Source organism: Carassius carassius, chromosome 48, assembly GCF_963082965.1.
Source record: "Carassius carassius chromosome 48, fCarCar2.1, whole genome shotgun sequence".
Classification (NCBI taxonomy): domain Eukaryota; kingdom Metazoa; phylum Chordata; class Actinopteri; order Cypriniformes; family Cyprinidae; genus Carassius; species Carassius carassius.
In genome coordinates, this window is record NC_081802.1 from 17,187,205 (window position 1) to 17,199,998 (window position 12,794).

At 37.5% G+C, this 12,794-nt stretch overlaps 1 protein-coding gene across 5 annotated transcripts in view; it reads right to left on the minus strand.

Annotated features, from left to right (window-relative positions):
- The window catches only part of LOC132131123 (poly(rC)-binding protein 4-like), an 82,728-nt gene that overhangs the window by 10,345 nt on the left and 59,589 nt on the right, over positions 1–12,794 (minus strand). For 4 of the 5 annotated variants that reach the window (XM_059543076.1, XM_059543074.1, XM_059543075.1 and 1 more), the window contains 6 exons: positions 10,472–10,603; positions 9,364–9,492; positions 8,049–8,123; positions 5,694–5,765; positions 1,985–2,026; positions 1,690–1,768 (listed from right to left, as the gene is read on the minus strand). In XM_059543076.1, coding sequence (XP_059399059.1) covers positions 1,690–1,768; positions 1,985–2,026; positions 5,694–5,765; positions 8,049–8,123; positions 9,364–9,492; positions 10,472–10,603 — 529 coding nt within the window. The remainder of the gene's footprint in view (positions 1–1,689; positions 1,769–1,984; positions 2,027–5,693; positions 5,766–8,048; positions 8,124–9,363; positions 9,493–10,471; positions 10,604–12,794) is intronic. The other variant, XM_059543077.1, reaches the window with a different exon arrangement.

Below are 12,794 nucleotides of genomic sequence, written 5' to 3' on the forward strand. Positions count from 1 at the left end.
CCCATCGTGCACCGTGTATTTTCTTTCCCCCTTTACTGTTTTGCATGTTCATTGTAAATTACAACCCAAAGGAAAAACACTTCAGGTTATTTCTACACTGATGCGATGAAGGTACAGCCCAAAACAAATTTTTTACTCATTTAGACCATTCAAAAAGTCAAGGGCTGTACCAAACCAGTTTCATTAAACCAAATTGCAATCTGTTTAATTGTATCAACATATGATAGCAACATTAGCTCAACTTCTGGCATGAGTTTGGGCAGGGACTACCTGAAATTGCTTTTGAAATTATGCGTGGTGCATAAATTATAAAGGTTTTTTATCCTTGCAACCCTGAAAAAAAAAACAAGTTATACCAGCCTAAAGTGGTCAATCACAAGTTCCCATTAGCTTAGTCAGGGTGGTTTACCAGGATACACTCAATCATTATATCCCTATAATCGCTAGTCAAACTGATCAACCCCTTAGACTGTTACCTCACACAGAACTAAATGTATAACCCTTTTAGATTGGCCTACTATAAAAGAGCCTTTTAGCTTGAATATAGGGCTATTTGTGACCCAAATTTTGTGGATCAACGTTATGCCACTAATGCTATGTAGTGTTCTCCTATCTGTTAGCAGGATGCTATCACCTAACCGCACATAACTGGCACAGAGCTAGTCTGTTTCTCTTTTCATCTACTTCCTGTCTCAGCAGGAGGACCAGACCCTGCAGTGATTCCCAGCCCAACGGGCCTATTTAATAGGCTGAAACATTGCCTTGACTGATGAGCTTTTTACCTCAGACATAATCGAATTCCCCAGCCATATCATGATAGGATGTGCTCTTGTAGTTTTAGTGGCAGGGGGTAACTATTACATTTGTTTCGACCACTAAATTCCTCAAAGGGGCTTTTGATTCTCACATTTGCACCAAAAGTGCTTATTTACCATAATATTCAACAGTCTGTTGCCTTTAGAGGGCTTACACAACAAAACCTTTGACAAATGTTCGGAATCTTCAGAAACTTGAAAGACATCACTGAATAACTTGGGGTGGCTGTATAATTGGATGTCTGATTCTGTGCAAGGGAAAAAAAAGTGAGGGACCAAGAAAAGGAGAGAGTCCCTCCTTTTTCTTTAGCTGGATATTTGTCATGGCTCTGAGAAGCCCCAGGAGCTGACTGTGGAGCCTTGTAAAGCTTGTCCCCATTTTTGCAGCTGTTATCTGCATGTGCCGTATGCTCCATGGAGCTCAGGTTATTACCTTGAGCGAGGGTGGCCTCTGGGTCTTTGGGAGGTCTGTTTGAATCCATATACTTAAGCTTGAGGTCTCAGGTGGAATTGTGTCACATCCACTCTCACTGTTGTCAACGATTTAGCGCTGCTAAAGCAGACTTGTGCTTCTGGGTAAATATTAGTAAATGTTCTCTCTATTAGAAGTTTAGTCCTATTAGAAAAAGACTAAAACTTAACTGAGTGGAAAAATAACCTATTTGAATTCACACTGTTCCTGGCCTTTGAAAACATAGTCAGATCACATCTACACCATTTTACTAATTCCTCTGAACCATTAAAAGGGGAATCCTGTTTGTGTGACCAAGGTGGCAACAAGTTGATTACAGTCTATGCCACTGTCTAACCCATAATTTGTGTGATCCCAACCATTATCGTCCTCTTCAAAGAAACTTGGTTTGGCAAAACATACCAGAGAGAACTTGGGTGGCTGTGGGCTGAGCCATGGGGGCAAGACCCTGCTGCATGGACAACTGGTGCAACTTGGCCAACTGAGATGAAAGAGAAAGAAAAAATTGAGAAAAATGTCATTTAATTTGGATGAAAGGGTTTTATTATTCCTATCCTAATACACAGCTGAGAACGGAACCATATAATTTATTCACAAGTGTAAAACAAGTTTATTCACTTCACAAAAAGAACACAGAACTAATGGAAGTTACGCAGTATAAAGCTGGTTTTCAGAAGTTCTCCCTAAAGCTTCTTACCTCTGAGTGTGGAATGCCGTATTGGTTTTGTACAGTATACGCCTGGAAAAGAAAAAGTGAGGAGTGTTATGCATCTTCTACAGAATCTCGCATCCAAAAACAAGTGAAGAAGTGGGAACAAGTGATAATAGTGATCACCAAACATTTAACAACGTATGAATCAAAATGGTCTAATGTTACTGAATGAAATGTCAACCACACAAATAATTTAAACGCCCTAAATATTGAAGCAATTTGTACTTCTGTTCCTTTAAAGTCAAAACAAAACCTGCATTTTCTACAATGAACATTTCACCCAACATTTCTTCTCACAGAAATAAATGGGACTGCACATGCCATTTCATGTTGACATTTACTTCAATATGTTATTGGCTAACCACATAACGTGAAAACTATCAGTTTAGTTCACAGTTTTTCATTGAAGTGGGAAGAGTTACTAAATTAAGAATATGAGTTGTATGATGTATAGATATATTCCAATAACCTATCAACATAAGATATAAACATCCAAGAGTTGTTTTCTGGTCTGTTGGCTGATTTTAGGAGGTGTTTTGGCACTTGTCAACTGGTTAGGCCAGAACTAGGGGGTCTCCGATCCCTCTAGACCACCCAGCCATCTTTATAATTCCAAAACTTTCTAAAGGGGACAGATGTGAAACTAGAAGATCTTTGAATCAAGTCTTCATCAAAGAGAATGAGAAGCCAAATAGCCAGACGCAAAAGCTACAGAGAACGCTGCATGCTGTTCCCAGAGGTTCTCTTGCATAAGCCTGTTTAAAAGTTTAAACACGTAGAAGAGAGATTGAGAGAGAGAGAAACTGAGGGAGGATAAAATGGAAAATAAAATAAAAAAGATCAGTGATGCAGAAATGGCAGTCTATGTTAAGGAGCAACCCTAGTTTGTGTCTCTGGTAGCCAAGTTAATAAAAAAAGATTGGTCACAGCTCTCAAAGCAAACATTGTTTGGGGGGAAAACATGACCCTTCTTTGTCAGGACAGATTTAGCTTCTCTCTGGAGGTGAGCTCAGAGTTTGCTACGTGACCGGCACTCCTTGCCCTTCAATGTCTCTGATATTCTCCCATTTTGTTTTGCTATCTTTATTGTTTATACGGCTTGCTTCCATGGAACACAAAAAAGGGGGTTACAAACTAGAAGGTCAAGCTAAAAAAAGGAAAAAAATCGCAAACTAAGACGTGCTCTATATTCTGAGATTTCTAAAATGATACATTAGCTTTGTGTGAGCGAAGTCCGCAATTTAAATTCAAACCTGACAACGCATCTGGATGTGTCATTTAAATAAGGAGAAGACTACAGTTAGCATAAAATGTCATAAAATGAAAATTCCCTATATCTACTTTCTAAATGCATGCTCACAGTATCTGTAAGTTTTTTATTTTAATTTTATTTTATTTCGACTTTGTAATGTTTAAATTAAAATAACTTCTCTGGTGATGTATGCAGGACCAAATATTTAATTAACTTAAACATCTGCCTTTACTTTTGTATCTCAACATTCAATAAAGAACCGATGAAAAGAATCCAAGTTCTGTGCACTACATTTTTTTCTTGTCTGATAATTCATTTCATTTGGAATAATATCAGAATACAAAAGACATGACACTTCTCATCGCTTAGCGATTTTAAAGTAAATGATTATTGATGACTTAAATTTTGGTCTATTTTTGATGTTAGTATCTTTGGACTATAGCACATAAATCATATTGACCTCTTTAATAGCAATTTCTTTCTGGAACCTGATAGCTTTCAAAAAGGTCAGTAGCAAAATGGAAAGGAACTGGAATTTTATTTGGGTGAAATATTTCTTGATTTTAAAAGCTTGGCAATATATGTGTCTACCGGGAAAGGACTTAGGGTAGTGAAAAGGAGGCGGAGCTTTCATCATTTAAGTCATTTCCTTATTATTTCTTTCCTTCCTGTCCTCTGAGCTCAAAACGCTTGTAAATAATGAAGAAAAGTATTAATCGCCTGGCTGAGCCACTTAACGCTGCATAATCCTTATGCACAAATACACACACACATAGTGCCTTCATTAGCAAGAGTCGTGGTGATGTTGTCAGTCCCCTGTCTCCTGGCAGACAGCATTTATCTCCACTCATTTAAGAGAATGTCAGTGCTCTGGCCTGACACCCCGTCCTTACAGCTCTGGAGGTAGAGTGTGTATTGAAGGTCACATGGTTCCCCTTTTTAGCCTTCACATCAGCATTAGTCAGAGGCGGCTGACACTTAAAGAAACAGTTCACCCACCAAAAGTGAAAATTCTGTCACCATTAATTCACTCTCAAAACACAGGATGATTTCAGTAATATTTATGCGGTTGTTTTCCATACAAGGCGAACAGGCAGTGACGAGGGAATGTCAATCTCGAAAAAAAAGGGCCATACATTTTGTCCATAAAACTTCTGAAATCATATAACAGTTTTGCATGAGGAACAGACCATATCTTAGTTGTTTTACTGAAAATATGTGCCCTCTGCCGTAGCTCTCAATCCCATCTGCGTTTTCAAAACTGTCGTATTATATGCATAATGCCAGCAAAAAGTGACAACAAATGCCACTGGTTCTCACGTCCCATAAACAAAACAAATTTTGGGCACAGATTTGCACTCATCTGTATAAAACCAGCTTAGACATTCTGTTAAGCATCTGTTCTGGGTTTCACAGAAGAACGAAAATCATACAGATATGCAATTACATAAGGGTCGGTAAATGTTAATTTTTGAGGAAATATTCCTTTAATATACAATTAACAGAATTAGCCTTGATATTGAGTTCCTCCAGGCCATGATAAACATTCTTTCACCTCTGTTTAAATGCTGATTTGGGAATGGGGGATGGGTGATGCAATCAACTGTTCCTGTTAATCTTCATAGTAAAACTTGCATATACACTGATAACAGTCTGCCCAGAAGACCTGAACATTAAGACGAGAGATTATCAGTCATTCACACCATCGTAATATACTCAAATGAACTTCCCACAGCAGCAATGGAACTCTGTAACATCCAGAATAAATGTTTCTCATAGAAACATCAATGATAAGCACCAAAAAATAAAAATTAAAAAAAATATTTTTTTCCACCCTGTAAATTAAACGTCAAAGCGAAGTTGTTTGCAAACTTGGGAGTGTAAGATAAAAAAAAATCAACTTACATTTTGGTCAGTTCCTCACACAAAATATGGATTTACATTTACATTTTGTAATATGGGGGTTTTTTTTGAGCTCATCATAATTTTATGTATAAGAGCTACATGAAAATGTAGAAAAGTAAGTGTTTTGGGGTAAACATTTCTTTATTACCAGATATTTAAGTTTGTAAATATAATAGGACCACAGCCACAGCCTTGGGGAACACCCTATATTTAATACCTGTAAAGTTTACACAAATTTATAAAATCAAGTCAATACTCAGTTCTGAGCAAAAATCAATAAATGTGCAGTGGGTCAAGGGTAAAGCCATGCCTGAATGGAACATCAAGTGGGAAAATTATCTCATGTCTAAAAACATTAATTGCTGTATAGTCTCGCTCCCTTGCTCAAGTGGGTAGGACACTGGCTGCAACATGCGGCAAGAGGAATGACAGAGGGGAATAGAATTCCCATCTCCATGCAGGGGTGAAAGAGGCAAATAAATAAATAGTGGGAAGCATGGCTCCCTATGTTATCCATCATGGATAAATGATACTCACTTGCTGCAGATCCAGCCCTCCCTGAGTCATTGAGAAAAGCGGGTGAGACGCAAACTCTGATGTTTCGAAAACCTTAAAAAGGCAAATAGGGGACAGAGACACAAACGAAGGCTTCATTTGCATGTCATTAGTCTTACGAATATGCATATTTTGTATGTATATTAGCGTCAATTTTGCTGTTACTGCTGTCATTACAATTGGGTGTGATTTGAATACAGACAGAAAAGTGTTAATGAAGAAAAAAGATGAAGCAATGAACATTAATTTCATTATTACACATCAATCTTACTCATCATGGCAGACAGGTAAATATATCAAACAGATGATGTATCATAAGTACGCGTGTCAAAGTTTCTGCCAGTCCGATTAATTACACCATTGGTGAATGACTTCACAACACTTTTAATAGTGTGGAATATTCATGAGCTTGATTGATCTTAATGCTGCTATTATTCATGCATAGGCGTGTTGATAATGAATAGCCGTGTCAACATGAATAAACATAACGGCCTCTCTACTCTCTTCTGGAGACGTGTTCGAGAATTATGTGAAGTGAATAATGGAGCAAACAATAGATTAAAGAGTGAAACAATAGACCTTACTCAGGGTAAACAGCGTACTTCATTTGATGGGGACGAAAACAAGGCTGTGAAGGATGGAAGCACAGTTTGCTCAAAGACCATTAAATCCGACAACTTAAGTAAGAATGGTTTTACGAACAAATTTAGTCAAAGCACTGAAAATATATCTTCTGACAAAACTGGGACTTACCAACACTTTTTACACACAAATTTGTGTTTCAGGCTTGAACATACTCAATATACTTCCATTCCAGAGTCTCATTTTCATTTGTGTCCAATTAAACCTGCCATTAAGACTGAATAAGGTCTATTGAGACTGTAAGAATTGCTTACAATATGATAATGGTAGCATGACAGATTTATAACAGTGTAACCTAATAAATAAAACTACATCTTAGATGAATTTATACATGTTTGCAATACTTAAAATTACTTCAGTTAATGAACACACAACAAACAGGCTTAAGAAATATTTCTTAAACATAGATGGTCCCTACAAATACCCTTCATTGATGGACAGACGCGTTTTGTTAAAGGAAATAGAGGCAGCATTATGTCAGCTGTGTGGCACTTTATTAAACTCTACTATAGTTAGTCAACGAACATTAAGTATTTTCAGTGCACATAGCATATTTACATTTGGGTTTGTGTTTTTGGAGATGTTGATTGGATCTGCTTGATCCCAGCACTAATTATGTGATTATATTTAAGACAATTAAACCTTGTTCACACAGGCATTTTTTTTTTTTGGTGTATACAAACAATGTTTCTAGACTGATCTGCGCAAAAACAAACCTTACTTAACTACATTCATACTTTAAAATGCATACATTCATACTGTTAAATACTGTAATCCTTGCAAGTTTAGCACCATGGTGAGAAGCCATAATGTACATCCACAATGACAACTTGCTAATTTCTGCTGTAAAAGAAACAACTCTCTTGGCATCGTGATGACACCTACGTCATGACTGTCACAATCGATGTACCAGACATTGACTATACTGTCTGAACAAATGCAGTCCAATTTCATTCCTTGTAAAATGTCACTTTGGACAGCCAGTCCAGAAGACTGGATCTAAAAAAACAAATCAGATTGGTGTGCAGTGTGAACAAGGCCTTGAAGGAATATTGAAATGCTGTCTTTATTTGACTTGGAATATAATAGATGATTTTTGGACCAAATGTGGGAATGTTCTGTCATTTTGTTGCTTGACAACTCAATCACATTGATTATTTTAAGAAGAGTGGCCAGGATATGCAACATTTCCACAGAAGGAAAAATTCTTACAGGTTTAAAACTATGGTAAGTATGAACTACTCATTAAACACTTAATAAGAGTGCATTATGGGATATTTGGCTGTTTAAGTGATTAAAGCTTAAAAGTTACTTGCAGAGGTATATTATTACTCTCTTTCCAAAAAGAAAAGTCATAACAATCAAAAATATATATATATAAATTTCCATCAATAACGTCTTTTGACTTATTGAAAATATATTTTTTTAAATAAATAACGTTACAAAAGTTTATGGATGTGACCAAACAAAAACTAAGGTCAAATTGACAATTCTTGCAAAATCCAACCCAACAACTCAAAATATTAGTCAGTATTATCTGTTAAGAGATCTGATAAGAACTGAAGTAAGGTTAGAAGACAGACTCACACAGATTTTATGTGCTTTATAAAAAAAAATATATTTTTGTACATTTGTAAAAGTGGGACGCTTTGTTGAAAGAACAGGATGTTTTGCCATTTTGATGTGCATTTTTACCTGATTTCCAGCAAGAAGCACCGTGCCTGGAGCTGGAGAGGGGCGGTATGGAATTGTAGCACCCTTTGGCGGAGACTACAAATATAAAATACAACAATTATTCAATACTGAATAAATGAATAATTATTCACCCTCAGTATTAATCTTTGACTACCATTCTCAGCTCATTCGGCAATGGCTCTAAAAGGTCTAGAACAAGTCAAGGTTTCTCTTACCTAAGGCATTTGCAAAGTCATTTGATCATATTATCTTAATGACTGGAAATGCTGACATGGTGCACAAATGCAACATTTATCGATTGGCTCTTCATTGGATCACTTAAAAGCATACCATTATCCTCTTACAGAAAGTCATTTGGCCAAATAATTTCAGAATGCTGTTAATGCTTGCTCGTGATAACCTCAGATGGAAATCTTGCAATGGAGAAAATTTGCCCAGAGCAAGTTTTCTTTGAGTAGCATCATCGCAACTATACAAGTCTGTTCAAACTTACATTTTAATATCAAAAAGGAATAAAATACATTTACAAAATGAATGTGAAATCACTCTTGGCCTGTTAGCCCTAGACAAGCTGTCATCTGGGCTTGAAGGACATATTTTATGAAATGAAACACAAGTACACCGACAACTAACTTTACCTGCTCATATGCAGTAATTCGATTAAGTGATCAGAAAAAAGCCAAAGTGATGAAAACCCAGTGAAGCGCACCCCCCACAATTGCTCAACCAAACAAATATAATACTTTTAAATATTCATTGGGTGACTTTGCATAATTTGCATCCTGAAGCAGGCAGACAGCCAGAGGATTCCTAAAACGGCAGTGTAGCAGTCAACAATCTGCCCATCATCTGGTCCTTTAAATATTAAACAGAACGAGCAGTACGCACACAGTACAATCCCACTGAATAAAAAGTGTAAATTCTTTTCTCTCAACCATTTATGTGCAAAGAAAACCATGTGAGAGCAAATGCATTTCACGCTGTGGGAAAGCTGAGACTGCATTCACTTATCATTACTGTAATGATTTTTAACATGCAGTAAGTTAGATCAAGTATCTTTGGAAAAAGTATTTGACAGATGCAAAAAGCAATAAAAATATCTGTTTAGGCTCCAGAAATGTATCATATCTATTTATCAATGCCACTAAAGCTAAAACTGAAAACCAGTATGCAGTCTTTGAAGCTCAGAAGCATTTGAAGTCTTCCAGATTAGGAATATCACACAATTGTCCTCCATAACAGTTTTTCAAAGCCAATGCATGCATAAAAATCTTGTGTTAATGAAGCCAAATGGATTTGCTCAGAGTCAAATTACCTCCAGTATTACAGTGCAGATGAGCTTGACACACTGGATGATAGCCTCCTGACTGCCAGATATCGTCACGCCTCTCTCTGTGGAGTTAGGGAGCAGATCTCCTGCCACCTGTACCTGAGCCCCTGTTTTCTACCCCACAAAGGAAAAACAGATAATTAGTACATTGTTTTACCTAGGTCAGGTCTGTCCGATCCTGCTCCTGGAGAGCCGGCTTCATGCAGAGTTTAGCTCCCACACACCAGTCTGACAGGTGAGACCTTGAAATAGCATGTTTAGGCTGAGGTGTCTTTATTTAGGGCTAGAGTTCAATAAGTTGTTGATCCTCAAAGAGCAGGAGTGTACACCCCTGACCAAGCAAACGGATTATAATGAGGTCTGCGCCGATGGCCTTGCGCTTTGGGCGTCCCAAGTTCGAGTCCCGGCTCGTGTACCTTTCCCAAACCCAACCCCCTCTTTCTCACCTACTTCGCTTCCTGTTGACCTATCTAAATAAAAGGCATAAAATGCCAAAAATAAATAAATAATAATAAACAAATATAATAATGAGGGCTATCCCAAACCCTAACTTTACTGCAATTAGATCTTTCTCTTTGAAGTTTGTCAAATTTATATAACTTCTAGCAATTTCCCCCTAAAGTATTGCTAGCGTAAAACCACCAAATATATGTACATTTATAATTAAAACCACGAAATCCAGGAGTTGCTTAACCAAACCCAGTGAAGCAAGAGGGTAGGGCTAAATCGTTGAGATGCACTGTGTTTACTTGGTGCTGCTAACTTGAAAGCCTCCAACAACCCACCCAACATACCCATTTCAAAACTTACTTTCTTGCTTTGATTAGCTTAACGACCTTGATATTCCCCCAACTCCGACAATCTTCCCCTTCCCCACACCCCCTGCAAATGCAATACAGAACACTCCAAATTTAGCATTACAGAGCATTCACCGTTACCTCATACCATCTCGACATCCCAGAGACCATAAATGTAAAATAAATGGGTTTTTACTGGCATCCAAACCCATGAAATATGCAACAGAGAAAGCAGTACTAACATGGATGTCCCAGGGAGGAGGAAAAAAAAGATAGGGATATGGAAAAGCACTCACCTCTCTGATCTCTTTGATTTTGGAGCCGCCCTTGCCTATGAGGGAACCGCACTGGCTGGCTGGGATAACCAGCCGCAGTGTGACTGGAGGCTTACTGGTGACTGTGCCGTTTGCCACAAGAGCAGCCAAGTCCTTGAGGGTCAAAGACAGAATGGATGATGTATTAACTGGAATCTGTGCTGTGGCTTTTATGGCATCTTTCAAAAGAGTAGGAACTTTGATTCAGAGTGGTTTGGAACCATAGTTAAAGATATGGTCTGGTAACTAGAAAGTTTCAGGACTGAACCTGCAAGTGTATATCCCAGAGCTATAATCATTGTGCCCTTGAGCAAGTGTTGAAGCAGATTTGAGACATGCCATGAATTAATCTGGTGATTCTCCTCATAATTCGGAAGGATTGTTAACCTACATTCTTTCTTCCAAGGTTTGAAAATGCCATTGTGTACCAATGACCCTTTGTGGCTTTTGATTGAAATCTGATTAAATGTTCTATACCAAAGCTATTTTAATCAATATCCCTATTCAGAGTTTCCGGATCGATGTGCCCCGCTAACAAAAGGTTATAGATGACTGAACAAGGTTGCATCGCTGTTGAAGACATCCATTGATTTTTATGACCAAATGAAACAATATTTATCCACATGTCACCTGCACTCGTCTCTATCAAAATGTGACATGCATTCCCAAGGTGCAAAAACAAAACCCTAGTAAAAAAAAAAAAAAAAAAAGAGCATATTGGCTTTTCAGAAACATCCTAAATGAGACAATTTGTATAAAAAACTGAGGCATGAAGATTAAAAACAAATTCTCCCCTTGTATTTCACAGAAGAAAACAAAATTACAAGTGGACCATCTAAAATGACATTTGACACAACCAGAATAAGTCTTATGGTGAGCACTTAGGTAGAGAAGGACAACTAATGTTCCACTCCCATATTCCTGCCACTACAAAAAAAATCAGCTTCAGTGTCCATTATTCACGCAGTGCAGATTCAGAGGCTTTCTCTTTAATTAACCAGGTAATAAATATCTGCCCGGATCGTGGCCCACCACTGCTGCAATCAATTCGGGGGCAGGGGGATGGGGAAGCAGGAATCTTGCCGGGTTTGAAATGTAAATAGCACGTGTTGCCTCTCTGCCCATCAACCCAGACCTCACCTACGTGAGCTGAATGAATACACCTTGAGTGGCGTCTCAGAAAGTAGAGCTAGTGAGTCTTTTTCTTCTGTTTAGTGTTTCCATCAGCACTATGGGGTTGGAGATACTGTTGTTGTGTTCTTTCAACGTCTCGCCCAGAAACCTCAAGAGAATGAAGGGGAGGTGGAAAAAAAGAAAACCGTGCATCTTTTCTTGCAGATGCTGTGGGAAGAAATATCCAAATGTCTGACTGAAATTATATTATCTATGTCTTTTTCTTCCCAGTAGCTCTTTGTGGCCCTCTGTAGTTCTTTCTCGGTGGAATTAGGAGTGATATTAATATGCCTCAGTCTTAATAACGGTGACTAAAGGATGTCCACTCCCCTGACTCACACAAAGCCTTTACCCCTCATCCCCCTCGTCTCATTTAACAACCCTCCTGGATAATAAAATATCAGTTTAGCTATTACTCTCAGCAGATTGACTCTGTCATATTTGCACATTAGCTGTTGAGTAAGGGGGTCCTGGCTCAGAATTGATGACGATTTGTAAGGGCTCTTGATCTGATGCAACTAAGGAGCTATTTTAAAGCTTCAATCCAAAGCATATGCAACTCAGAGTTGACAGCACGCAAGTGAAGTCAAACAATTTCTGATGCTAACTAAGAAATGTTTAGTGCCATTCAAGTGCCTTCTGTTGTTCTAGTACCACACATCTACAGTAACACTATAACCTTTTATAAATAATGCAAAAAAATACAAGTAAATCATCCTTGTTTTGTCTATTTTATGTGGATATGTATCTCAAGCATCTCAAGCATGTAAACGATATATTAGAATACATGTTTTTATTGGTTTAAGTTTTATAAGAAAATATCTCTGTCTGCTTAAATTTAATTTGTGTTTCTTGTCATTTGTTTGTAATTACTTGTGAAATCTACCTATTGGAATTGTATTATTTTGTAATAATGATAATTTAATCATAGCACATTTCTTGTGTGAATGCATTCAGTTTTTTCATGATTACTTTATATTTTAAACAGGGTTTCAATGACTAGCTATACATGTAAAAATGCATAACCTAAATAATAAAATTACCAAGATAAATACCTAAAATCTCATGCAATTGTTAGTGTATGAGACCTCGTTTCTTAGTGTCTCATGACATCTCTTGTGGATTTTTAGCT